This window comes from Cricetulus griseus, unplaced genomic scaffold (genome assembly GCF_003668045.3).
Source record: "Cricetulus griseus strain 17A/GY unplaced genomic scaffold, alternate assembly CriGri-PICRH-1.0 unplaced_scaffold_282, whole genome shotgun sequence".
NCBI classification, from domain to species: Eukaryota; Metazoa; Chordata; class Mammalia; order Rodentia; family Cricetidae; genus Cricetulus; species Cricetulus griseus.
Genome location: NW_023277011.1, coordinates 1,955 through 29,898, shown reverse-complemented (window position 1 = coordinate 29,898; position 27,944 = coordinate 1,955). Strand labels below are relative to the sequence as shown.

At 43.2% G+C, this 27,944-nt stretch overlaps 1 protein-coding gene across 1 annotated transcript; it reads left to right on the top strand.

The window, feature by feature from the left end:
• Window positions 1-155: 155 nt before the first annotated feature.
• LOC113831867 (disks large homolog 5) lies at window positions 156-27,632 on the top strand (the record flags this gene model as incomplete). Its single annotated transcript, XM_027434499.2, has 5 exons — window positions 156-202; window positions 22,139-22,239; window positions 25,357-25,519; window positions 26,641-26,772; window positions 27,449-27,632. Coding segments are annotated over exons 1-5 (627 nt in total), but the record flags the coding sequence as incomplete, so codon positions are not given.
• Window positions 27,633-27,944: the final 312 nt, after the last annotated feature.

Genomic DNA, 27,944 nt, shown 5'->3' with positions numbered 1-27,944 from the left:
ATGGAGAAACCAATTGTCAATGAGATCTGCAGAGCTCTCTCAGTAATGTCTCTTGGTGCCTTGTAGGTAAACACTGAAATGGTGGGCTACTTCATCTACATCCCAAAACCTGGCAATGTGACTGTCTCAGGAAGACTGTAGTGAGCATAAGCACCATGGAAAACAGCAAGAACTTCATGTATTACCTGCTGCTATCCCCAAGGTGAGGAAAAGCCTCTTCTGGTGGAGAGGCTACAAAGAGTAGGGTCTGGGTTAGGGTGTGTACTGAGAGCAAGGACCACACTCTGTCCTGGCCATATTGCTAAATGATTGGTCAAAGTTTTGTGCCAGCTCTCACACCAGAAGTAAGTCCATCATGTAAATGAGGCTTGTTTCTAATTTAAATAAAAAAAGAAAAAGGAAAAATAAAAGAAGTAAGTCTATTACATTTTCTTCTGTTCTCTCACCAAATTGGCTATTACAGTTCTGAGAGGAAAAACAACTTTTCTTTTTGTTTTTTTGTTTTTTTTGTTTGTTTTTTTTTGAGACAGGGTTTCTCCGTGGCTTTGGAGGTTGTCCTGGAACTAGCTCTGGTAGACCAGGCTGGTCATGAACTCACAGAGATCCACTTGCCTCTGCCTCCTGAGTGCTGGGATTAAAGGTGTGTACCACCACTGCCGGGCTTGAAAAAATAACTCTTACTCAAACCATCTGAAGTAAACTGGTCTTAATGCTCACCATGACTCCACAGTGGAATCACATTGGCTTCTTTCTCTAACACATGAGGCTGGTGAGGGAAGGACAGGATTGGCATTCCTTTTTCACCTGAGAAAACAGCAGCTGGGTCTTCAGTCCTCAAAATATTTGTGGAATCCAAAGCTCTGAAGATGTCCAGCTATTTGACAAGTTCCACCTGTAGAGGACTTTGCTAGGGGCACAGCTGAGAAACTAAGCAACTAGGATTGTAGTCATGTACTTTGCAAGGTTAAGCGTCCTGGGTCCTCTGCTCAGGGGATGTCCTCTGGTCCATGTGCATTATACAGAGAGAGAGAGAGAGAGAGAGAGAGAGAGAGAGAGAGAGAGAGAGAGAGAGAGAGAGAGAGAGAGAGAGAGAGAGAGAGAGAGACAGACAGAGAGAGAGACAGAGACAGAGACACATAGACACAGAGGACACAGAGACACAGAGAGAAAGAAAGAAAGAGAGACAGAGAGACCCTAGAGGGAGAGAGCGACCCTAGAGGGAGAGCTTGGAAGCTATAACAACACCCAACCACTGTCATAAGGATCCCTCTCTTCACCTTGATGAGGCCCACTGTTGTGCAGAGCCTGTCTACAGGAGCCAGGTTCTGGATGCAGCAGCATGATTTGAGAGACATAGAGATGAGAGAATGGCATCCAGGGTTTGCATCAACACACCATGTTGGCTAGAATCGGGCTGTGAGTGGGATATTGCAGCAGGGCTTGTGGGGTACCTAGAAGTGACTTAGTTGTGACTTCTCACTGTGAGATGTACTCCTTTCTGCCATTACACTGACCCATGTCAGCTCCTTCCGGGAATGTCATACACTGACACTTACCCAAATCTGATAGGAACATATCTGTGCACACATCAAAGCAAAACGACATTTGTCATGCTCCTGACAGAACATAGGTCTCAAGAGAATGGCATGGTTTTGGTACCTGCTCCATACCACTGCTCCTTGTTCTGATGTGTATTTGTGCTCCTGTGTATTCTTGCAGGAAAGTTTTGTAGGGAAGCAGCTGTACACACAGACACACACACACACACACACACACACACACACACACACACACAAACACACACACACACACACACGTAACTCTGTGGTTCTTTCTGGATCTCATGGGGGATACGTCAATGAGAATGAAAAGTCTGAATCAACATTTTTTTATGTCCAGGATCCTTTCTTATGACTCAGGATCTCAGGGTTGCTCATTTATTAGGAGAAAATGTCATTTTCACATCAGCAATGCTCTGAGAGGTCTCCCTGGTGGATGAAGTGAGACTGCAGCCCTAAACTGAAAATCTCAGTTTATTAGAGGACCTTGCTCTATGGAGTAGGTTTGCTTGGTCTTAGGCAATGCTTCTGCCTCCAGATAATCTGTGCCTTGGGAATAAAAAAAAAAACAGGTATGAAATTGCTGCTTTGGCCCTTGTGAGGCTGGTGGAAGCCTGAAATCTTAGCACTGGGAAAGCTGAGGCAGAAGGATTACAGTTGAACAGCTAGCCTGGGCTTGAGATAGGACCATGTCAGCATGGGGGGAAACATACTCCTTGGCTCCTGCAAACAGCCACACTGAGCTCCTTAGCAACATGAATTCAGAGCTTAGGAAATCAATGTGGGGAAGTCTGAAGAATGTAATTCTAGAAAACATTGCTCAAAATTTTGATTTCTTACTTATGCTTTTTTGGGGGGGCACATTTATCTCTTTAATCAGTCAATGCTTCTACTTGGTTGGCCTGGACCTTTCTATGTACACCAGGCTGACTTCAAGCTCATAGAGATCTCCTGTTCAACCTCCCCTGGTATTAAAAGCATGTGCCACCACACCAGGAGAGATTGTTGTTCCTTGTAGAGATTGAGGGAACTAGACCACCTGGGCCATTGTGGAAGTGAACCTGGGGCACACAGCACAAGAAAACAGAATCATATCTCTACTTCTTGTCACCTCACTGTCCAGGGAGCAAGGAGGAACAAAATCCATGTGAAAAGGAAAGGCAGGAGGACAGATTCACAGATGCTCTCCAGAGAGAAGAAGCTATGGCCATGGCCATTTCTTCATGTCCATGGCCAACCCCACTGAGCACATTTAACACAAAGGGCACAATGTCTCAGAAGCAAACCCTGCAGGACAGTGACTTTCATTACTCTCCTGTACTATGCTGCATGGACCCTAGATGCCAAGAGATCTTGGCCATAGGAAGTTATTGTTGGAGGCCTGAGAAGTGATTGACGAATTAGTTCTGATCTCTGCCTCCATTCTCACAGTCCATTTCCTATTGTCAGGGATTTTAATCTTCCAAAAGTCCACTGTTGTCTGCCTGGGCAAATTTCCATGTGGTCTGTTAACCTTCCCTTTGAAGCTGGTGTATGCCTGCACCTAGGAGTGTTGGCATGTACTTTCTTTGTTTCTGGGTGCTGGGATAGACTGCTCACATTTCAGAGGCGTGAAGATGACAGCTTAAGGCAGTGCAGGTGACCTGGACCAGCTGTGCATCATCCAGGCCATCTAAAGTAGACTCCAAGCTCCAGTAAGGCTTCAACGGGTCACAGGGTTCCCATAGAAAACTTTCTTTAGTTCCCATAGAAAACTAAACAAAACGAAATTCTTATCCAGGCAGGTATAGAAGACCTTTTAGAGGAGATTGGGCCTTACAAATGTCTCTGATCAGTTAAAAATTCCTGAGGGTCACAATCACTCAACCTGTTTTTCAGGTGATGCTTTGATGATGGCTTGAATCATTTCTATTGCTTCTGGGAACAAAAGAAAATAACAAAAGCCCAGATCCCTCCAATGGAAGAAATGCTAATATATTCTTAATGAGTTCATCAGGTGGAGAAGGATGGAGAGGCCATGAAAGCTGACACATGGATGAAACAAGTCACCTGGCTAGGTACAGAAGCAATGGTGCTGACACTCTTTGTAAAGTAGCAATTATTCCACAAGTCCCACACAGTATTGTGCAAGCACAAGTAGGCAGGAGCTGCTGCCCATCTGACTAGCTGTTTCTAGGGAAGCCAGGGGCATTGGGCACAGGTGAGGCTGTCCAGGCTTCTGTCTCAGGCATACAAAATGCATTAGATGGAGCAGCAGACAGGGCCTGAGGGCAAGGCCAGTAATGGTACCTTGAACTATGTGGCAAGAAAGAAACACAAAGAGGCTCCTGGGTGGGTTTTTTGTGTGTTTAAGATTTGGGGATGCTATGCTTTGATTCATTGTCAGCAGTGATCACCAAGAATATACTTAATCTAGCAGTGCTTGTATGCCATCTGGGCCAGGGAGAAAGGCATTTTAGGGAACTGTACATGTACAGATATTCAATGAGAGAACAGTAGGAAATCTAGTGGACTTAGTTGGGTTGTGAGTTTAAGTTCACTTAAACCTGCCTGAACATTTGGAGATGTGATCATGAAAGGTTTTGTCATGTCTCTCAATGGTGATCACTACTCCTGGATTTCTCTCCAGGAGAGGCTTTTCTTTACATTGGGCACTGCAGCATGTAATGGAACTTTTGCTGTTATCCGTGCTGGTTATGCACACCACAGTGTGGTGATATACTATATATGATTTATTAAGGCTTGCCTGGGGATTCACAAAGGAAATCAGCCACTAGCCAGGAATCCAGGCACACACCTTTAATCCCAAGAGTGGTGAGAGGTATTTAAGACAGGAACAAGTTCTCAGAGCTGGCATTCATCCTCCTGTCACATTGAGGATAGGGCGTCATTCTGAGAGTAGTGGCTAGCCAAGTTGAGGGGTGCATAGCAGTCTTAGTGAATCTGAGGAGCAGTGAAGTTGGGAGCAGTTTGAGGATCCCCCATTTGGTGTGTGCTGAGGTAGAGCTAAGAGCTAGTAGCCAGCAGCTTTTCTTTTCTGATCTTAAGTTGAAACTCCCAATATCTGTCTCTGGGTCTTTTATTTATTGCGTTATACCACAGCCTTGATGAATACAGCCACACTGACAGATTTTTGGATGTAGATAAAGTAGCCCACCAGTGTGTACTTAAAATGCACCAGGAGACATTACTGACAGAGGTCTGCATCCTCCTTGACAATTGTTTGCACCCTGATCTTCTGAGTGATATTGAAAAGAGTTATGGAGAGTGTGAGGCTGCACACACACACACACACACACACACACACACACACACACACACGAAGATCAGAGGACAGTTTGAGGAAGGTTTGTTCTTTTTCTCTACTATGTGGGTCCCAGGTAAGAAATCAGATCTATAGCTTGTCTTCAAGTACCATTATTCACTGAGCAAACTCTCCAGCCAATCTCCTCATCCATAGAATTTAATAAGCTATGCATTTGTATTTGTGTTCTGGATATGTCTATATCTGTGCTTTATTCATATAGAGTAGATTGTTTTCACCCCAAGAATGAATGATTGCCTTATTTAACATATATTCAACAGCTGCTGTCCATGGAGGGAGCTGTGGGGAGGCAAGAGTATAGAGAAATTAAACCTCTATGGAGCCTATCCTTTGGTTGTCAAATACACCTCCGGTTTAATTCTGATCTTAATATTTCTTCCCCTCTTGCCACTAGAGCTAGGATTGAACCTAGGGTATTCTGCATGCTAAGCAAGTCGTCTACCACTGAATTATATCTGAGGTCTGGAACTACATTCATCATTTACAACATTACAGGGCAGGCTGCAGGAAGAGACTCAGCTGCCAGTTTGTCCAGCCCAAGACTTTCTCTGAGAATGGATGACAGAATGCTTTCAAGACTGGATATTTTTAGTTATCTGTGAGATAAAAGGAAGGCCCACAGTCTACACTGTGAAATAACGACAGTTTAGAGTGAGAAAGGCTGATATGAAATTATATATACCTGCATGGAAACCAGTAGGGGAAGCAGGGTTTTGTACACATCTGATGGCTTTTAGCAAAGGAGCTAAACACTATGTTTAGGTTAGCAAAGAATAGCCAGCTCCAGGCTCCTTCTAGACATTGAGAAGATGGGCAAGGAAATATACTCAATAAGTAGTAACTTGGTAGTGTAGTCTAAACCATGGTTGATCTAGATTCCAGTGTGTCTATAGATGGCCTTTCTGTGTCAGGGACAGCTCAGAAATAGAGTGGACTATGGCAGAGAGTAACCAAATCCTCTACCCGCTTCTTTGAGACTAAGCTTTTAAAAGCCCTGGTTTCTCAGCACCTGTCTGGGGATCCACTTCCTCCATACTTGAATGCTCTGGCTCACCTCCAGTCTCAGAAGTCACATCCACTCCCAGGAGCTCTCACAATTATAGACAATCACCAGGAAGAAACACTTCCTCACTATACTCTAAGATCTGCCATGGCAAAGGGCAGCTTCACCTGTCCCTCTCATGTCCCAGGCTTGCACGGGCATGCTCCTTTCCAGAAGTATATGTCCTCTGCTGAAGACTCCTTGCACTGTGCTGCTCTGCAGCTTCCTCCCAGCTCTGCTCAGCTGGAGATCTTTCTTGTTATCAAGGATTCCTTACCCCACACCCATGCCCAAGGAGGGTCATCTCTATTCTGTATTTTATCAGATGTGTGTAATCTACATTGTCATCCTAGATGAGAGGTGACAGATCTGTTCCAACCCTGACAATAAGTAATGCTGGAGCATGAACCTGAACCCACAGAGATCACTGGGGACATCACAGCCCTGCATAGATGCCTGGTACCCTAAGACAATTAGCATGTCTTCCTCATGTACCTGTCCCTACAAGTCTCCAGAGACAACTCTCTTTGATGGGAGGTGACCCAGTCTAATAATACAGCACCAAGTTCTAGAAGGTCAAAAGCCAACTACAGGATCTGGAGTGACGGCTCAACAGATAAGAGTATTTGATATCTCTGGCATGGTGTCTAACAACCATCTATAGTGGGATATTCTGCTCTCTTCTGGCCTCCTCCTGAACTGCATTCAGGTGGAAAGCAAGTACAATAGGAAAAGTATTCATTGACACCAAATAAAAATGAATAAAAAAGAGTACACAAAATGCATTGTCAAGGCAAACTGGCATCTACAAATGCCTTTTCTCAAAGAAACTTTAAGGTCATCTGTGTTGTGGTTATTACTGAGGTCGTATAGCAACAAAAAAGAGAGGCAGAGAGCTCTGGGTTTCCTGATTTCTTTTATTCCCCCCTAATGAATGGTTTTCTGTCCTGAGATCTATAGAGCAATAAAGGTATATTTCTTAGTAATTTGATTCTTTTGGCAAATTCACGAAAGTGTGTTGTTAGGCCTCCGCAGGTCTTCAGGGGGACACCCTAAAATACTCTCAAGAACAAGCATGCCAGCACCAGATTCAGACTGTCTGTTGGGTTCTTCTGGGTGCATGAAGCCCCCCAGTTTGCATAGCAGAGAGGACTCCTCTGCTCTGCAGCCTAGACGGTGCCTGACACCCATTGATAAGGTGGCAGATGCTCTCTACACTGAATCCAGAATCCAGAACTCTGGTTATAGGCCCTGACTGCTGTGACACTCCATAGGGTGTCCAGCTGTAAAAAGATGGACCCTGTCTAACAATGACACCCTCCTGTGAATTGTTCTTTGGATCCAAGGACCTAGCCAACTGTTTCCCTGAAAATTCATGCTCCAAGCTTTTAGCTATGGACACACCACCTGCCTGCAGCTGCTACCTTGGCTGGGACAGTATGGAGACTCTTGAGTGAACATCACCAAAGAATCCACCCTACCCAGTTGAAATGTACCCAAGCAAGGTACATTCACCTTGGAGTCCACATCCCTGTTTGCAGGGCTGCCTGAGAATGGATTTGACCCTCCACTCTACGACAGCTTGTCTGCAAGCAGGGTCACCTGTGTACCACTGGTATGTACTGACCCTCTCCCTAAGAAACCTCTTACAGACCCCCCTGTCCCCCAAACTTGCTGCTGGAAGAAGTTTCTCTGGTGCTGCTTGGTCATATTCCTGCTCTCTCCATGGGAAAAAATCACCCAGAAAGAAGTGTCCCTTAGAACCGACAGTACCTCCCAGCCCTCCTCCCACTACAGTGACTTTAGTGTTAGCCTTAGGAGTAATCTGTGTGAGGATGAATTAGAGTGCAAAAGATTGGTAACTGAATTAGAAAGTGGACTACAAGGGAAAGGAGTACACACAGGGCCTTGGGAGAGCGTGAGGAAGTTGCAAATGAAGGCAGGATGCAACCAAGCCCAAGGCAAGCCTCCCTGCTGCCCACACCTAAGGTCACCTCACCCCACAGAGACATCCCCTCAGCAGCCAACCTCACAGGTCTTGAGAGATCAAGTTTATAGCAGGAAGGGGCCCTCAGGAACCCCCAGATTCAATGATCCTACCTAGCTTCCTGCCACACAGGCAAAACAGCTTCTTCTCCAGGTACCCAGGAAGACTCTTCTCAGTCCTGTAGATTTCAGCTTCAGTTTTGGACAGATGCAGGAGGCCAGCATCTCTAACACAGACTCTCAGGTCCCTCTAAGTGACCCTTTGCCTAACCCCAACAAGCAACAGGCACCCTTGCTACATGCTGAGAGTTTAGCAAACTGCAGCCTAAACCCTGACTGTTCATTTTCTAAAAAGAATGAAGCTTCTGAGACACAGGAGCATGTCCCAGTGCTGCCTCCTGATAATCCTACAAGAGGGCCCTGTGAGACCTAGCAGCCCTGCCAAAGTTCCTCTACACTAGAAGGAGTCAATGGCCCCAACGACTATCTGGCCCTAAAGCCCAACTTGATGTTTAAGGGTGATGAGGGTGTCACCTCCCCTCCAAGTACCAGTCCCAGCCATGGTTTGTCCCTCCCCCAGTCCCTTACTCTATAACTAATAGTGGTTATACAGATTGTAGCTTACTTATCTCTGACTTAAAAGCTAACATCCATATATGTAGTGAGATAGCCACCCTGCCCACGCCTGTAGCGCTGACAGGTGTGGTCACAGGAGGACCTGACAGGGAGTGAGTTTAGGTCTAGGGTTCAGGAAGGTGGCTCTCTTGCTTCAGGTCACAGGTCACAGGTCACAGGTCACAGGTCAAAAGCAGCCTGTGTAGATCCTTAGAGCAGGAACCTGTGGTGGCCATCTGCTTCTTGTGTAAGTGACTTCTCCCTGAAATAAATCATATTTAATATTTGAACCCAGTCCTGTGAATCCTTATCCATGCCTCCGTAATATACAAGTGAAAATATACCATATTTGTCTTTCTGGGTCTGGGTTACTTCACTCAGAATGACTTTTTTTTATTTTATTAGTTCTAGTTAGGGAACAAGCTTATTTCAAGTCCCTTCTCCCTCTCCCTCCCCTCACCCCCAGCCCTTCTCCCCCACCCCCAGTCTACCCCCTACCCCATCCACCCACCACTCCCCAGGCAGGGTAGGGCCCTCAACTGGGGCTCTGCAAAGTCCACCAAGTCTTCCTATGCTGGTCCTGGGCCCTTCCCCATGTATCCAGGACCAGAGTGCATCCCTTCATATGGGATGGGCTCTCAAAGTCCCTTCTTGCACCAGGGAAAAATACTAATCCACCACCAGAGGCTCCCTGGAGTGCAGAGGCCTCCTTATTGACATCCATGTTCAGGGGTCTGGATCAGTCTTGTACGGGCCTCCCGGACAGCATCTGGGGTCGATGTGCTCTCCCTTGTTCAGGTCAACTGTTCCTGTGGGTTTCTCCAACCTGGTACAGACCCCTTCCTTATTCTTTCCTCCCTCTCTTCAACTAAATTCCCGATTTCGGCTCATTGTATATCTGTGGATGTCTGTCTCTGTTTCCATCAGTCACTAGATGAGGGCTCTAGGATGGCATAAAGAGAAGTCATCAATCTCATTTTAGGGGGAGGGTTTTTAGGTTATCCTCTCCACTGTTGCCTGGATTGTCAGATCGTGTCATCTTGGAAGGTCTCTGGAGATCTCCCTAGTTCCAGATCCCTTCTCAGGCCTAAAGTGGCTCCCTCTGATATTGTATCTCTCATCCTGCTCTCTTTCCTCTATTCTTCCCCCAACTCAATGTTTCTGCCCCTCCATTTCCTCTCCTCTTCTCCTTTTCTCTTGCTCTTATTGTAGCAGCTCCTTTCCCCCCCACCCTCATGCCCCCAAATAGTTCTGGAGTTCATGCCACTTCCATTCCTGGGGACCATTTAACCCTTAGAGTCCTTCATGTTTCCTAGTTTCTTTGGTGAAGAGCATTATATACTGGTAATCTTTTGCTCTATGTCTAAAATTCATATATCAGTGAGTACATACCATGTTTGTCTTTTTGTGACTGGGTTACCTCACTCAGATGGTTTCCTCTAGTTCCATCCATTTGCCTGCGAATTTCAGGATTCCATTGCTTTTTTCTGCTGAGTAGTACTCCATTGTATAGATGTGCCACATTTTCTCAATCCATTCTTCAGTAGAGGGGCATCTAGGTTGCTTCCAGGTTCTGGCTATTACAAACAATGCTGCTATGAACATGGTTGAACACATGTCCTTGTTGTAAGTACATGCCCTATTTGGGTATATACCCAAGAGGGGAATGGCTGGATCTTGAGGTAGATTGATTCCCATTTTTCTGAGCAACTGCCATACTGATTTCCAGAGTGGTCTTACAAGTTCGCACTCCCACCAGCAATGGAGGAGTGTTCCTTTTTCTCCACATCCTCTCCAGCATAGATTGTCATTGGTATTTTTTATTTTAGCCATTCTGACAGGCGTGAGATGGTATCTCAGAGTTGTTTTGAGTTGCATTTCTCTGATGGCCAATGATTTTGAGCACTTTGTTAAGTGTCTTTCAGCCATTTCAGATTCCTCTGTTGAGAATTCCCTATTTAGTTCTGCACCCCACTTTTTAATTTCATTGTTTGGTGTTTTGGTGGCTAGCTTCTTGAGCTCCTTATATATTTTGGAAATCAGTCCTCTGTCAGATGTGGGATCGGTGAAGATCTTTTCCCATTCTGTGGGTGGTCGTTTTATCCTACTGACTGTTTCCTTTGCCTTGCAGAAGCTTCTCAGTTTCAGGAGGTCCCATTTATTAATTGCAGACCTCAGTGTCTGTGCTTCTGGCATGATGTTCAGGAAGTGGTCTCCTGTGCCAATTTGTTCAAGGGTAGTTCCCACTTTCTCTTCTAGAAGATTCAGTGTGGCTGGATCTTTGATCCATTTGCACTTAAGTTTTGTACATAGTGACAGGTATAGATCTATCTGCAATTTTCTGCATGTCCGAATCCAATTGTACCAGCACCATTTGTTGAAGATGCTATCTTTTTTCCATTGTATAGATTTAGCACCTTTGTCAAAAATAAGTTATCCATAGGTGCGTGGGTCGATATCAGGGTTTTCAATTCGATTCCATTGGTCTATCAGTCTATTTTTGTGCCAATACCAAGCTGTTTTCAGAACTATGGCTCTATAGTAGAGCTTGAAGTCGGGGATGGTGATGCCTCCAGAAGATCCTTTATTGTAAAGAGTTGTTTTGGCTATCCTGGGCTTTTTATTTTTCCATATAAAGTTGAGTATTGTTCTTTCAATGTCTGTGAAAAACTGTGTTGGGATTTTGATGGGGATTGCATTGAATCTGTAGATTGCTTTTGGCAGGATTGCCATTTTTACTATGTTAATTCTACCTATCCAAGAGCATGGGAGATCTTTCCATTTTCTGGTATCTTCTTTAATTTCTTTCTTTAAAGTCTCAAGTTCTTATTGTACAGATCTTTTACTTTTTTGGTTAGTGTTACCCCAAGATATTTTATGTTGCTTGTGGATATTGTGAAAGGTGATGTTTCCCTGATTTCTTTCTCATTGGATTTATCATCTGTATATAGTAGGGCTACTGATTTTTTTGAGTTAATTTTGTATCCTGCTACCTTGCTGAAGGTGTTTATCAGCTGTAGGAGTTCCCTGGTAGAGTTTTTCGGGTCACTAATGTAGACTATCATGTCGTCTGCAAATAGTGAAAGTTTTACTTCATCCTTTCCAATTTGTATCCCTTTGATCCCCTTTTCTTGTCTTATTGCTATAGCCAGAACTTCAAGTACAATATTGAAGAGATATGGAGAGAGTGGACAGCCTTGTCTTGTTCCTGATTTTAGAGGAAACGCTTTGAGTTTCTCTCCATTTACTTTGATGTTGGCTATTGGTTTGTTGTATATTGCATTGATCATGTTTAGATATGTTCCTGTTATTCCTGTTCTCTCCAAGATCTTTATCATGAAGGGATGTTGGATTTTGTCAAAGGCTTTTTCAGCATCTAGTGAGATGATCATGTGGTTTTTCTTTTTCAGTTTGTTTATATAGTGGATTACATTGATGGATTTTCATATGTTGAACCATCCTTGCATCCCTGGGATGAAGCCTACTTGATCATGGTGGATGATTTTTCTGATATGTTCTTGGATTCGGTTGGCCAATATTTTATTGAGTATTTTAGCATCGATGTTCATGAGGGATATTGGTCTGTAGTTCTCTTTCTTAGTCATATCTTTGTGTGGCTTGGGTATCAAAGTGATTGTAGCCTCGTAGAAAGAGTTTGGCAATATCCCATCTGCTTCTATTGTGTGGAACAGTTTGAGGAGTACTGGAATTAGCTCTTGTTTGAATTTCTGGTAGAATTCTGCAGTGAAGCCATCTGGCCCTGGGCTTTTTTTGGTTGGGAGGCTTTTGATTACTGCTTCTATCTCATTAGGGGTTATAGTTCGATTTAAACTGTTTATCTGATCTTGATTTAATTTTGGTAAGTGATATTTATCCAGAAAGCTGTCCATTTCCTTTAGATTTTCCAATTTTGTGGAATACAGGTTTTCAAAATATGACCTAAAGATTCTCTGGATTTCCTCAGTGTCCGTTGTTATATCTCCCTTTTTATTTCTGATTTTGTTAATTAGCATGCTCTCTCTCTGCCTTTTGGTTAATTTGGCTAGAGGTTTGTTTATCTTATTGATCTTCTCAAAGAACCAACTCTGTTTCATTGATTCTTTGTACTGTTTTCCTAGTTTCTACTTTGTTGTTTTCGGCTCTCAGGTTGATTATTTCCTGGCATCTACTCCTCCTTGGTGTGTTTGCTTCTTTTTGCTCTAAAGCTTTCAGTTGTTCTGTCAATTCTCTAATGTGACTTTCCTCCAGTTTCTTCATGTGAGCACTTAGTGCTATGAACTTCCCTCTTAGCACTGCTTTCAGGGTGTCCCATAAGTTCGGGTATGTTGTGTCTACATTCTCATTAAATTCTAGGAAGTCTTTAATTTCTTTTTTTATTTCTTCCTCAACCCAGGAATGGTGCAATTGGGAGTTATTCATTTTCCACGCAAATGTAGGTTTTCTGCAATTCGTATTGCTGTTGAATTCTAGCTTTAATGCATGGTGGTCTGATAAGATACAGGGGGTTATTTCAATACTTTTGTACCTGTGGAGGTTTGCTTTGCTGCCAACTATGTGGTCAATTTTTGAGAAGGTTCCATGTAGCGCTGAGAAGAAGGTATATTCTTTTGTGTTTGGATAGAATGTTCTATAGATATCTGTTAAACCCAGTTGTGTCATAACTTCTTTCAGATCCTTTGTTTCTTTGTTAAGTTTCTGTCTAGTAGTTCTGTCCAATGGTGTAAGGGGGGTGTTGAAGTCTCCTACTATAAGTGTGTGTGGTTTTATGTGTGGTTTGAGCTTTAGTAATGTTTCTTTTACAAAAGTGGGTGCTTTCGTATTAGGGGCATAGATGTTCAGGATTGAGACTTCATCTTGATGGACTTTTCCTGTGATGAGTATGAAATGCCCTTCTTTATCTCTTTTGATTGCTTTCAGTTTAAAGTCTAATTTGTTAGATATTAGGATTGCTACCCCAGCTTGTTTCTTGAGCCCATTTGATTGGAAAATTTTTTCCCATCCTTTTACTCTGAGGTATCGCCTGTCTTTGAAGTTGAGGTGTGTTTCTTGTAAACAGCAGAAGGATGGATTCTGTCTTCATATCCATTCTGTTAGCCTATATCTTTTTATGGGTAAGTTAAGACCATTGACATTTAGGGATATTAATGTCCATTGTTCATTGGTTCTTCTTTGTTTTGGATTTATTGTTGGTGGTATCATTGCGTGTGGATTTTGCCCTCCTGTTTCTTTTTGTGTTTGGTGAAATTAGATTAACTACTGCCAGTGTTTTTGTGAGTGTAGTTATGTTCGTTGGGTTGGAATTTTCCTTCCAGAGCCTCTGTAGTGTTGGATTTGTGGATATGTATTGTTTAAATCTGTTTTTGTCGTGGAATATCTTGTTTTCTCCATCTATAGTGATTGAAAGTTTTGCTGGGTACAGTAGTCTGGGTTGACATCCATGCTCCCTTAGTGCTTGTAGGGTATCTATCCAAGACCTTCTGGCTTTCAGAGTTTCCATTGAGAAGTAGGGTGTGATTCTGATTGGTTTGCCTTTATATGTTACTTTGCCTTTTTCCTTTGCTGCTCTTAATATTTTCTCTTTACTCTGTAGGTTTGGTGTTTTGATTATTATGTGTCGGGGTGACTTCTTTTTGTGGTCCAGTCTGTTTGGTGTCCTGTAAGCTTCTTGTACTTTCATAGGCATATCCTTTTGTAGGTTGGGGAAGTTTTCTTCTATGATTTTGTTGAATATGTTTTCTGTACCTTTGAGCAGTGTTTCTTCACCTTCTTCTACCCCTATTATTCTTAGGTTTGGCCTTTTTACGGTGTCCCATATTTCCTGGATATTTTGTGTTAGGGTTTTGTTGGACTTGAGGTTCTCTTTGGTTGATGAGTGTATATCCTCTAGCGAGTCTTCAGTAGCGGAGATTCTCTCTTCCATCTCTTGAATCCTGTTGGATATACTTACATCTTTAGTTCCTGATCGTTTATCCAACCTTTCCATTTCCAACATGGTCTGATTCTGTGTTTTCTTTATTGTGTGTATTTCAGCTTTCATGCTTTGAACTATTTCAAGAACTTCCTTCACTTGCTTGGATGTTTTTTCTTGGCTTTCTTTAGATTCTTTAAGAGATTTATTTATTTCTTGAATTTTTTGGTTTGTCTTTTCCTCCAAATCGTTTAATTTTTTGTTTGCTTTCTCTTCTATTTCTTTAATGGATTTTCTTGTTTCCTCTTTTAAGGTCTCTATCAACTTGCTGAGATAATTTTTGAGGTCCATCTCATCTTCATGCTCTGTGTTTGGCTTTTCAGCTCTTGCTGGAGTGGAGTCCCTAGATTCTGGTGGTGTCATAATGGTCTTTCTATTGTTGGGTGAAATCTTATTCTGTCTTCTCCCCATATCTTCTTTTAGTGGGTGCAGGTGGGTTCTCTCTATCTCCTCTTGTGGCCCAGTGGTGTGTGGGGGCTAGGAATTCAATGTCCACAACTCTAGATAATCTTAACGCTTCTGGTAGTCTCCTCAGTAGTTCCTAGTTCCTCGGTCGTTTGGCGGAATGGAAGAGTGGGGTGCTAGCAGATTTGGGGTGCAGGGAGCTCCTCCCTGCCAGGGCGTGTCTGGGCCAAGCCGGCAGGCACAGGCGGGGGTGGGGATGGGGGGATGGGGGTGGTCGGGTTTTTCTGGCCTGGGGTCGGGAGCTGGCAGAAACTGACTCACCTAGTTCCAGGTCAGTCAGTGGCGGCGGAATGGAAGAATGGGGTGCTAGCAGATTGGGGTGCAGGTAGCTCCTCCCTGCCTGGGCGTGTCTGGCCCAAGCCGGCAGGCACAGGCGGGGGTGGGGGGATGGGGGTGGTCGGGTTTTTCTGGCCTGGGGTCGGGAGCTGGCAGAAACTGACTCACCTAGTTCCAGGTCAGTCAGTGGCGGCGGAATGGAAGAATGGGGTGCTAGCAGATTGGGGCGCAGGGAGCTCCTCCCTGCCTGGGCGTGTCTGGGCCAAGCCGGCAGGCACAGGCGGGGGTGGGGGGATGGGGGTGGTCGGGTTTTTCTGGCCTGGGGTCAGGAGCGGGCAGAAACTCACTCACCTAGTTCCAGGTCGCAGAATGACTTTTTATAGCTCCATCCATTTACCCGTGAATTTCATGATTTTTCTTTTCTTTTTAAACTCTTAAGTAATAGCCCATGTGTAAATGTACCATATTTTCTTTATACATTCATCTGTTGAGGAACACCTAGGATGCCTACAACTTCTGGCTATTATAAATAGAGCAGCAATGAACATGGTTGAGCAAGTAAGTGTCTCTGTGGTCAGTGAGGGATCCTTTGGGCATATGCCAAGAGTGGTATAGCTGGGTCTTAATCGAGTCTCAACTCCCAAAGGAACAGAACACACTTATTTCCATAGTGGCTGTACAAGTTTGCATTCCTGACAGCAATGGATAAGTGTGTCCTTTACTCCACATCTGTGCCAACCTTATCTGTCACTTGTTTTATTAATCTTTTCTATTCTGACTCTTGTAAGATAAAATAGTTTTGATTTGCATTGCCCTGATGACTAAGGACACTGAACATTTTTTAAGTGTTTCCCAGACATTTGAATTTTCTCTATTGAAAATTTTCTCATTTTTGGGTCTTCCTTCTTTCCTTCCTTCCTTCTTCCTTCCTTCCTCCTTCCTTCCTTCCTTCCTTCCTTCCTTCCTTCCTTCCTTCCTTCCTTCCTTTTTTCTTCTTCCTTCCTTCATTCCTTTGTTTCTTTCTTTGTTTCTTTCTTTCTTTCTTTTTTGGTTTTTAGAGACATGATTTCTCTGAAGCTTTGAAGCCTGTCCTGGAACTAGCTCTGTAGACAGGTTGGCCTCAAATTCACAGAGATCCACCTGTCTGTACGTCTCAAGTGCTAGGATTAAAGGTGTGTGCCACAACTGCCCAGTGGTTATTTGTTTTCCTGGTATCCAGTTTTTCAGTTCTTTATATCATTTGGATATTAGCCCTCTATCAGATATGTAGTTGATAAAAATGTTTTCCATTTCGTAGGCTGCCATTTGAAATAAAACACTATTAGTGGCAGATTAGACATATTCTATGGGTGAGCTCACAAAGTTGGCAGACACATTGAAGTTAACAGAATTCATTAAAATTATTTAATAAAAGATCCCTATATAATAATACATTTTTGCATCAATAGTTAACTGAATATACTTCAAAATATTTTTACTTATTCCTTGAGAATTTCATAGAATGCGTTTTGATCATATTCACCACCCATCTCAACCCATTTATTTGTCCCAAATCTGTCCCCACATCTGTGATGCTCAACTTTATATCTTCTTCATTAAATTACTTTTTAATATCACCAGGAGCAGAATCTTGAAGGAAACTGATCTCCCTCTGCCAGAAGGCATTATTCCTTCTTAACTCCTGTAGAGTCTCATTCCCCCTTCAGACTCCATGCTTGATAGTGTTCAAGTGACCACAGCTGGTGAGTCATAAGTGCAGTCACCCTGTCACAGCCAGAAGAAACTCTTTGCTCTAATCCTCCCTGACCTCTGGCTCCTATAATATTCTGCCCCATCTTCCATGATGGTCTTTGAGTCTTGTGGAAAGGATGTGATATTTCCCATTAATCATGAATGAAATCAGTGAAATAAAAATGAAAATATAAAGATACAGTGAAACTAAGAGTCAGGACTTTGAAAACATCAAAAAGATGGGCACACCTTTAGCTATTTAATTAACCAAAAGGAAGAGGAGGGTGAAGATAATAAAACAAAGAAGGAAAAAGGAGATATGGAGAAAATTCAAACCTTTAAAATTCACATTCTCTCAACCTGGAAAAATCTTTTTAAAAAATTGATGAATTTCTATATCTATATGATGTACCAAAATTAAATCAAGATACCATGAATAATTTAAACAGTTCCATACCAACTAAAGATATAAAAGAAGGAATTAAAAACATCCCAACTAAAGAAGCCCAGAGCCAGATGGATCCAGTGTAGAATTTGGCCAGACATTTCAAGAACTAATACTCTTAGACTATTTCATAAAATAGAAAAAAGGGAACCCATCCTAAAAGGAACTTTAAGCCAATGATACCCTGCTCTTGATAGCGAGAGAGACACACACAGAGAGAACCATAGGTTGTTTACCTTGAGAACATATACACACAATTTCTCAATAAAATACTTGCAAATGAGTATCAGGATATCACCAAAAAAATCACCCAGCATGATAAAGTTGTTTTCACCTCTAACCAGCAAGGATAACTCAACATACATAGACCAGCAAATATATTCCACCAAATAAAATGCATAAAGGACAGAAACCACGAGACCAGCTTATTAGATGCAAAAAAAGAAGAAAAAGAAGAAGAAAAGGCCTTTGTAAAAATCCTGACAAAATACTAGAGAATTTAAGGATATAAAGGACATATTCCAACATAATAAAGTCATTTTACAACAAGCCCAAAGCAATACAATATCAAATAGAGAAAAACTCAAAGCAATTCCAATAAAATGAGAAGTATGATAAGAATGTCCACTCTTTCCATTTCTATTTAATATAGTACTTGAATTCTGAACTGGAGCAAAAAGAAAATTGAAGAGGACAAAGGGAATATAAATCAAAGAGAGAAGTGAAAGTTTCCTTATTGCAGATGATATGATTCTAAACAAATAAAACTAAAAATATGTTAGAAGTTTCTTAAAGCTGATAAAGTGATAAAAGTGGAAGAATGCAAAATTAACACACAAAAGTCAGTATCCTTCCTGTATATCAATGATAGACATACTTTGAGAAAGGAATCAGGCAAACAATTCCAGTCACAATAGCTCTCTCTCTCTCTCTCTCTCTCTATATATATATATATATATATATATATATATATAATATATTGAATTAGCATAATTTAAAAGTACACTATTAATAAACACAGCTATGAAGTACCCAAGAGCAACCCTAAATACAAACAAGATCTTTGAAACTGATGCTTTTAAAGACCTTCAAGACTTAAGTAAAGGAAGTTTTTGAAGTTTTGTGTATAAGTAGGTAAAAAAAGAATTATTTTGCTAAATTAATAATACTAATGTAATAAATAATGAATGAGAAAATATGAATACAATATGAATCACCCATTTCTGTGGAACTTAATAAGCTGACTATAAATGTTTTATTATGGGGCAAAGGATAATTTTTAAAGTGGGAAAGCAGGAAAGACATGCCATATTAGAGAGAAACATGTCATATCAGACAAGAAATAACTACTTTAATATAGTACATAAGCAGTGGGTATGATTGATGGAGTAGATATTGCAACAGATTTCAGTGTCCATAAACTTTGTAATTGGTGTAAGATATGAGGCTACGGAACATCAGAAGAACAGACCATCAGAGAATGTCTTAATGGTAAGTGTTCTAGTTAATATCTGTTGTTGTGATAAAACTGAAAAAAAAAGCCAATTTTGGAAACTGAAGAGTTTATTCACTTAAGAGGTTACAATCCATCATGGGAAGGTTAGGCAAGATCCCAAGGGAGGGGCTTGAAACCACAGGGAACTCTGCTTCCTGCTCTGCTCAGCTACCTTTCCTCTATGGCCTAGGCTCACCTGCCTAGATATGGGCTACTCACAGAGGGCTGAGCTGTCCTTCAGCAATTAACAATCAATAACATGCCAAAGAGGATGCCTGCAAGGCAGTCTGTTGGAGTCAGTTTCATAACTATGTGTCAAACAGACAGCCAAGATTAGCCGCCATAGCAAGCCATAAAGGGGAAAACATAATCCTCAGGTTACTGCAAAGAAAACTGACCCTCCATGAATAGAATTCTATATCCAAAGTGAAATTTCATTGTAGGAAGATTACTTTCAAAGAATTTATGCCAGAAAATGAAACTACATTTAAAATAATGAGTGGCAAAAAGCCCAAGTCATAAAAAAGTTGGTAAATTTGACTATTGAAGGCCATTCTAAAGGCTGCAGGGTGGACACAGAGAGTGATTGTGAGCTGCCAGCACCTTTGACTATCCTGGCAGTGTTTTGGTGGAGGAGTTCCAGTCAGAAGCCCTACCCCTTAACAGAGGCTGGGTCCCAAATACAAGTCTGAATCATGAACTGCATGCCAGAGCTGATGTTCGAAATGAATGAAAGAGTCCACTCTGCTTGATTTGGGGAAGTCTGTATCCATTTACAGAGCCACAGGCATTGCAATCTTCTAAAGTAACACCAGACACATTGTGTAATCCAGTACTCTTGGTGATGCTCACTGCAGTGTCCACACTCACATGGCAGTGTCAGTGGTGAGCTGTGGAGTATGATTTGTCTATAGAGTATGATTTGTTTCCAGGTGCTGCTACCTCCAAATCCTGCCTTTTGATCCTTAGAGAAACTTCAAATCCTAATGAACAGTTTTTCTTAGAAAGCATTTGGAGGTTGCTAGCTCTTCTGTATAAGGAGATCCCTCAGAAGTCTTCCCTGTGTACTTTTGTTTAAAGTGATTTTTTTTCTTTCACAGGATGCAAGAATTTAGCAAAATGTGGTCTGGAGGAGTTCAAGTACAAATTCACATGACTCAGACACCTACTCTTTCTGACATGTTCACTGTGTTTGGTGATTTAGGCCTTTCCATTTTCTTTATAGAGTACCCATTCCCCTCCTCTTAGACCACTTTCCATCACAGTTACTACTGTTGGACCCAAAAGTGAAGTCCAACTCCGGGAGACGCACTCCACAGAGTCACTCACAGGACACAAGTTTGATGCAAAAGCAAAAGGATTTTATTCCAATGAGTTGGGGTCGTTCTCTGGGAAGAGAATGGCCCCGAGTTTCCAAGGCAGGCAGTTTTTATGTCTTTTTGGTCACTAGGCAGGAGTGTGACAACATATTGATTGGCTATAACATACAGTAGTCATTTACTGATTGGTTGGGAACTGAACTTACAATTTTGCCTATGAGGGGTTTGGAATGTTATTTTGGTTTTTACACCTGCAAGGCCATGGGACAGCTAGTGGTTTTTCCGGGAATAGAGTGACTTATACTTATTTTCAAAACTTGGGTGCTCTGGAGCAGGGTAACCCATAACAATTTTTAGAAGCCAGACAGTTGTTGAAGATAATAACATTCTTGGAAACTAGTAATAATAACAATTTCCAGAGACTGGTGATCACGACCGACCATTTCATGTGTTCTTTTTCCCAGAGCTGTGTGTGTGGCCAGAGTGATTTTTAAATAACTCCTGGTGGGTATCAGGTTGGGTTGAGTTGGGGGGTCTTTCAGTACCAGACATATCATAATTATTTGATTTCAAATCTTCAGTTATAGAGATAGGCCAGATTCTTTTGTAACTGTGTTTCTAGCTGATCCCCTCCTACCCAAGAAACCAAAGACTGGCATTTCATCTTATTTTAGTCATCCTTGACCCTTTATAAAGGACCACTAAAAGTCATCATGACTGTAAGATCTAGAGCTGGCTCTAATGCACTTTTTGATTATTGTCTCTCCTTCCTTACACACTCGAAGGGAGCCATTTGCTCATGAATATTAGTGAAGAGGTGAATAAGACTGATAGCTTTTCACGGTTGTCAACGTGACTACATCTGGGATTAACATGGTAAAATATAGGGCACACCTGTGTGACATTCCTGCTTAATTTGAAATAGGAAGAACTACTTCCACTCTGGATCTTCAAGATAGGAGTCACACCTTTAGTTCAGATCTTTAGTCCAGATATAATCTGGAGCAATCCTTCTGTTGGATGCTATAAAAGGACATGAAAGAAGGAAGCTTTACTCTTTCTCTGATTGCTCTACCTTGTTAGCACATCCATTCCTTCACTAGCATTAGAGCCTACTTTCAGATTCCAGCATATACTGCAGACAGCTGAGACATCCGGCCTCATGGACTGATCAACTGCTGGATTCTTGGACTTTCCATCCATAGACAGCCATTTTTGGTTAACTAGAGCACAGTCTGTAAGTCAAACTAACAAATCCCCTTTCAACATATGTAGAGATTAATTTTACAATTTCTGTTACTCTAGAGAGTCCTGACTAATACACCAGGCATGTAGAGAGGACATTATAGAGCACTTTGGGTTTCATAACAGCCTGAGCTCAGTTACAAATTCCCAATGACCACCTTCCCTTAACCTTAACCTTTCACAGGTACTTTCACTTCAGGTGACTCAACATCATGCTGTCCTAATTCCTTGGCATGTGTTTTATTTCTCATATTATTGGTTATGGATATTAAGTATGGGAAGATCCAATTTTTGTCAGCGTTTGACAAGTAAGCCTTTAACTCCCCATCGATGAAGTAGTGAAAAGATTCTAATGAAGCAGAGAGAAATCTCTAGCTTTGGAGGGAGAAGGTGCTGATTGGCTTCCCCTGTGTCACAAGAGAGACGCCTGGAAAGGACTCCTCAGTCTCTGGTCAGTTCAGGAAAAGCTAATTAGCAGGGAGGCAAAGGCTGTGCACCATGGCATCAGCAGTCTCTTCTCTGGACATTCTATTGTATCCTGGAGAGCTCTTGGAATCCTGTAATGTCACTACTGTTGCAGCAACACAACTGCCCTTAGGACATTTCTTTGATGCCTATAAGGTTTAAGTAAAGACATGTGATCAAGACTGAGAAGTCTACTTGGGAGAGCAAGAGAACAGCATGGAGATACCAGAGCGAGGGAGAAGGAAGAAGGCCCTAGGTCTTATTGGAAAACATGGAGAAATAATTGGTCCTGGGGGAGAAGCAGTAAGTTCAGGGAAGGGGCTGGGGAGCTTTCTGGATGTGGTGGGCTTGAGTCTTCCAGGGCTAGGGCTCAGGAACTGGGAGCTTTTGGAAACCAATAGGCCTATGCTACTTCTTTGGGTTCCTAAAGAGTAGACCCAGATCAAGGATTCATGATGGTTAGTTGGCAGAGTCAGGAATTGACAAGGCTATAGCTGCTTTCCTGGGGACCCTCTGGTTTCCCTCTGAGAGGGGAAGGAGGAACAGAGGAATTATTGAGATTTCAGTGCCATCACTGCACTTCACCCCCACTGCTGTCCTTTAGGGTGTGTGCCATTAATAGCTGGGAAAGGACAGTGCCCTAGACAAGACTGAGGTTCTCATATTTTAAAACCACAGCCACTTTCAAGGCAGGAGCCACTAAGTCCTGCTGTCTTCCAGTGACCCCTAAGAACTCTTAGTTCCTAGCTGTTGATACCACACAGATCTCCAGTTCTGCCTGATTGTTGTTAGAGCCAGTGGACCTGGGAAGACACTGTTCCCATCCTGCCAGCTCTGGGTGTCCTTCTTGGACTGTCAGTGAGGATGGCTTTGTGAATCTGGTGACTATGTTCTGACCCTGCAATGGCTTCTCCATTAACATTAATTAGAGTCTGAAGCATCGAGCAAGTGACTGTGGCATCCATACAATACCTGAGTGACTGACAGTAGCAATTTTTCAAGGCTTATCAAAGCACATGGCTGAGGGTTCTGAAGCCAAGGTATATCCTCTGCAGCTCTGAATAAGCCTGACTAGTCTGTCCACTTGGTCACCTTGTGCAGCGAGACAGAGAAAACCAGCTGAATTCCGAGACATCCAACTCTTTAAGACATGGGAGAACTGAAATCCATAGAGGGGGAGACTCAAATCCAGTCTTTCAGAAATTCCCTGGGCAAAGTCTCACTTGTTGGACACTTCCTGAGAATGTGTCAGTGTGTCAGGTTTAACTGAGAAGAATCAGTGTGTAGAGCAGGCACTGTCCCTTGACTACTATAATTGGGTATTACTAAGATACCTAACCTTGTCTAGCATGACTTGTCACTGTGATAGAACATCTGAAAGGACAGAGTTTGTTCCACAGCACTCCTTTGTTCTGGACCCACCAAGTGCACTTCTGAAGCCACCATCCAGACTTCTGGAGAATTTGCCACCCAGGCTGGACGTGGTGCTAGCTCTTCATTTCAGGATTGTCAGTAAATTCAAAAGTGTGAAGTGGGGCTCTGTGAACACTCTAGGGCAAAGGATACCTAATAATCTTCCTTCTGGTGCCTTTGCCTGACTTTATGCTCTACTGAATATTGTTCTTTAAGCTGGATATGTCACTTTTCCTAAGGGCTTGTGCACTGTCACAGGTGGCTCCAGATCTAGGAATTTGGTTTTGTGAGCTCTAGGTGAAGCACCACAGTAGTGACAGACTACATACTCTCCCCATGATTGTGACACATTTGACTCGCTGAAAATGCCTTTACACATATGTGTCTGGTCTCTCCCTAGCCATTCCTCTTTCCGCAAACTCGACTACAAGAATGAACCATCACTCTTCCTGGGAGTATCTGCTCTTGAGTCTGAGGGCTTACTTGGAGAGCCCCAATCCTTGTCATCTCCAGTCTGACATATGATGGCTGGAATGTGTTCTGCTGATGATTTGGGGTAATTTTCATCATGAATTATGGCACTTTTCTTCATTCTGACAGGACACCCACAATTTCCCACCACATGTGCACACAGTAACAGCCTTGAGAATTCTCCGCAATGTGCTTGTTCACATCAGGGGACTGATCTTTCCTCACCACCATCCGGACTGAATTCCTTAGCAAACTTTATTTCTCATGTTATTGATTGGAGATCTCTAGAAGGGTTAAGCCATTTCCTGTGGTGTGTTGGGAACAGAGTTTCCAACTTCCCATACATGAAGTAGTGAAAATATTCTAATGAACTGAATATTGTTCTTTAAGCTGGATATGTCACTTTTCCTAAGGGCTTGTGCACTGTCATTGTGTTTCTGGGAAGGGTCCTTGGAAGGGCAACATGGTTTTTGTTGAAATGCAGAAGAGCTTGGTAGTAGATAAGTGAGGGTTGTTGAAGGTGACTCTAATAGTCCTTTTGTTAGACATTCATTGTGTCCTGGAGAGCCCTTTGTATTCACTGTGATGGTATCAGTGCTATGGCAACATCAATGCCTGCGGGTTATTCATTCAGTGCACATATACATGTTGGGAAGACTGAGCAGGCTGCTTTGCACAGAGAATGGAGAATATGGAGAGAGACTGGGGAGAGACAGAAGGAATCTGGTGTTTGATCTCAGTGTAAAATATGGAGAAATAAGTGGTTCTAGGGAAGCCACACTGAATTCTGAGCAGAGGATGAGGAGCTTCCTGAAGGAGGTGAACTTGAGCTTGGCCTCCTGGTGGTGTAGCTCAGCAGCTGTGAGTTTCTGGGAAGCAATGAACCTATCCTGCTTTTCTGGGTTTCTACAGAGCAGACCCAGGGTCAGGAGTTTCTGATGGTTAGTTTAGGAGAGCCATGAATTAATTGTTCAGGCTGCAGCTGCATTTCTGGGAGCTCCTTCATTTCATTCTGAGTGACAAGTAGGGGCAGGAGGAACAGATTGACTAATGAGGTGACCCTCTCTGGGTAGGGAATTCTCCGTGGATTCCTACAGATTCCCCCAAATCTGAGGCCAATAGGAAGGCAGGGAAACTCCTGTGGCCATGCACCAAGGCCTCAGGGATTCAGATGCTTTGGCCCTGCACACATGTGATCAGGAGTTGGTGCTGCTAGGCTCTATGGACAACAGGACTTACCTGCCTCACATCAGGCATGAGCTGACACTGTCTTCCAGTTCTACATGGCTGGGCTAGCTTATGACTTCCAGGACCAGGGAGACTGCAATCAGGAGTGATGCACACGATTATCCACAGTGCTTGAGGACAGATGCAGAGCTCAGGGGCCCCACTTTGAAGATACCTGCCCTGCTGTTTGGAAGCTTCACTGGCCACAGTATTTTCTCTTCCTCAGATTTCATCCCAGGACTCAGCATGAACTGTCGTGGCCCTATGCCATTCAAGAATACAAATTCATTTGTCTTTATACACTTGCAGGGACTACTGGAGAGACACCACCCCAACTCTCCACCTTCAATGAGCAGGAGCAGCAGATGAAAAACCTGGAGAAACTCACTCTTCAGTTACATCATATGACATGTGCGAGAAATGAGCTGCGTGGAATCCTGGCCAATTATGGTACCAAGGATTTGAACAACAGGTAGTCATCATGTCCAGTGCTCTGCTGACCATCCTGACACTACAGTATCAAGTCCAGGTTTCTTAAGGAACAAGAGTCTGAAATTCTAGGCTGTCCTTGTGCCTAAATTGATTTTCCTGAGTGCATCTGAGAGCCTGGGTAGGAGTGAGATAGGGACACAGGGTGTCCTGCTTCTTCCAAATGAAAAGCCTAGCCTGAAGCCTGACTCACAGTTTGGGGATAGGAACAGTAGTGTGTGAGCTCTCAACATCATTCCAAGATGTCTTGACAGGTGTTGGCTTTTGATAGAAGCTAGGTGCTGTGAATTTGTGGTGAATCTTTGTAATTGACCAGGAGATGATTTTGTGCTGAAAGCTCCTGGCAGCAACTGGAGGTGCCTGGTGTCTTTCATCCATTTCACTGTGTCACTTGAAGGCCTGAACTCATCCCTGATTCCCTTTGGTCTTTTTCCTTATCCTCTCTGACAATGCCACCTCCTTGCATTTCTTGGGCATCCTGATTGCATGTGGTGTTTGTTTGTGTGTGTGTTTCTATGAATTCCTGGCAGTCTGGCATCTGTGGCAGGGCCTGAGGATTTTACATTCTCACAGTTACATTCCAGGTGATGGCACTGCTGAGGCCAGGAAGCCCATTATGAGCAGCACACCTCCTGGCCACTATGCTCACCTTGGGGGAACATTGGAATCCCCTGTGGAGTTTATAAAGACATCCTGAAGTTGCGACTCCTCCCTGGAAATACTGATTGTGTGCTCTGGTTCTCTGTGTTGCAACAGGCATACAGGAACTAGAATCCCTGTTCTAAAGGCAGGAGAAATGTTATCATAGGTTTCTGATGGTCTAGATATGTGCCACAGACTCCTGGAAACTTCTTACTGAGTTAATCTATAGTTCTAGGCCCCCAGAGGGAACTCAGCAGTCCTAGTTCCCTCTCTTTAGAACTTCTGCCTTTTCTGGCCTGGGGACAGGATAGGAAGTTCATAGGCACCAGGAGTTCCAAGCATATAAATGCCAGGCTGTGACATCAACTAGGCTGGGATGATCCATGACACAGCCTTATTCATGAGATCAATGCTGCCTGTGTTCATGGGGTTCTTTTCTCCTGGGGCCATGCCCTACCACAGGCTGAATTTTGAGCTTGAGATGCTCAATATGGAGCATAAGCAGGTGATGTCTGACCTTCAGAAATTGCCCATGGAGATCAGTGATGCCTTGGACAAATGCAAGGCGCTGAGTGAGAAGACCAAATCCTTCAGGTAAGTGCCTGGTGTAGTTTGGGAGGGACTGCTTCTGCCATTATTTGACCTGAACCAAAGTGAAGGCTCTGGTTCTAGCCTGACTGCCTCTTAGCTAGCAGCCAGCCTTGTGGCCTTTGGACTTGTGTTTCCTGTACTCAGTTTTCCTATGTGTAAAAAACACAGAGGTCCTCCCACCATTGTTCTGCCAGCCCCAGGAGCCCTTAGACAAATGGTCTGCACCATGAAGGGGATGTCTGGCAGCCCAGGGATTCTGGAGCCTGACAGGGGCTTCACAGAATTGGTTTCCATGAGATGCCTAGATATGATTTATTCCATTTGAGACTTCTGCTCTCCTTCAGATAGTGTTTGTCCTCTAGGTGCAGATGCTTTCCCAATACCATGAAAATTAAACACAGGTGGGGTCTGGACCCTTTTCTCAGAGGCTTTGGAACCCTTTTGGTGGCAGGGTTTTCAGAAGTAGTTTGAGTCTTTCTGAAATTTCATTAGTCTCTGAATTATACAATTTGATTATTCGCTGGTATTGGCCTGCCTCTGAGTGATGCTGGCTTGGCTACTGAGAGTTCCATTCTTGGGCTGTCTGGGAACCCGGGACTTTTCAGTGCTAGTGCTACTTGGAGGTAGGGATGTCAAATAGAGGCTGTGTGGGACTCACCATTTTTTGTTGGTGGTTCAGTTACTATCATGGCCAGGTCCTACGAGAATGGATTCAGCAGAAGAAAAATGTACACGTGTCAAGACTGAAGAACAGATTGCTGCGGAAGGAGCAGATTGAACTGCAAGAGTCCTGTGAGGAAGTGAAGAGGCTCTTTAAGGAGATCCATGAGAGGATCTTTGACCCCTGTGCTGAGCGGCATCAGGTAGGCTGAGGCAACAGGGGAAGGCTGCCCACCTGTCCACCATAAACATAGAGACACCCATGTAACCACCCACCCACCCATCCAGACTCCCACCCACATACCATCCATCCAATTGTTGATTTCTGTGACCATTCACAAGTATCTCTGGAGAGTAATCCTCTTTCAAGAAACTAGATGATTGGCAAGCAAACTCTCCTGTTTCGCTAGAAGTTGCAGTCCAGTGAGGGTGATGGGTCAATTACACATCACACAACCATTATGATAGGAGGGCTGCTATGCAGGGAGCTACTTAGGGATGCATAGCAGTGTTGT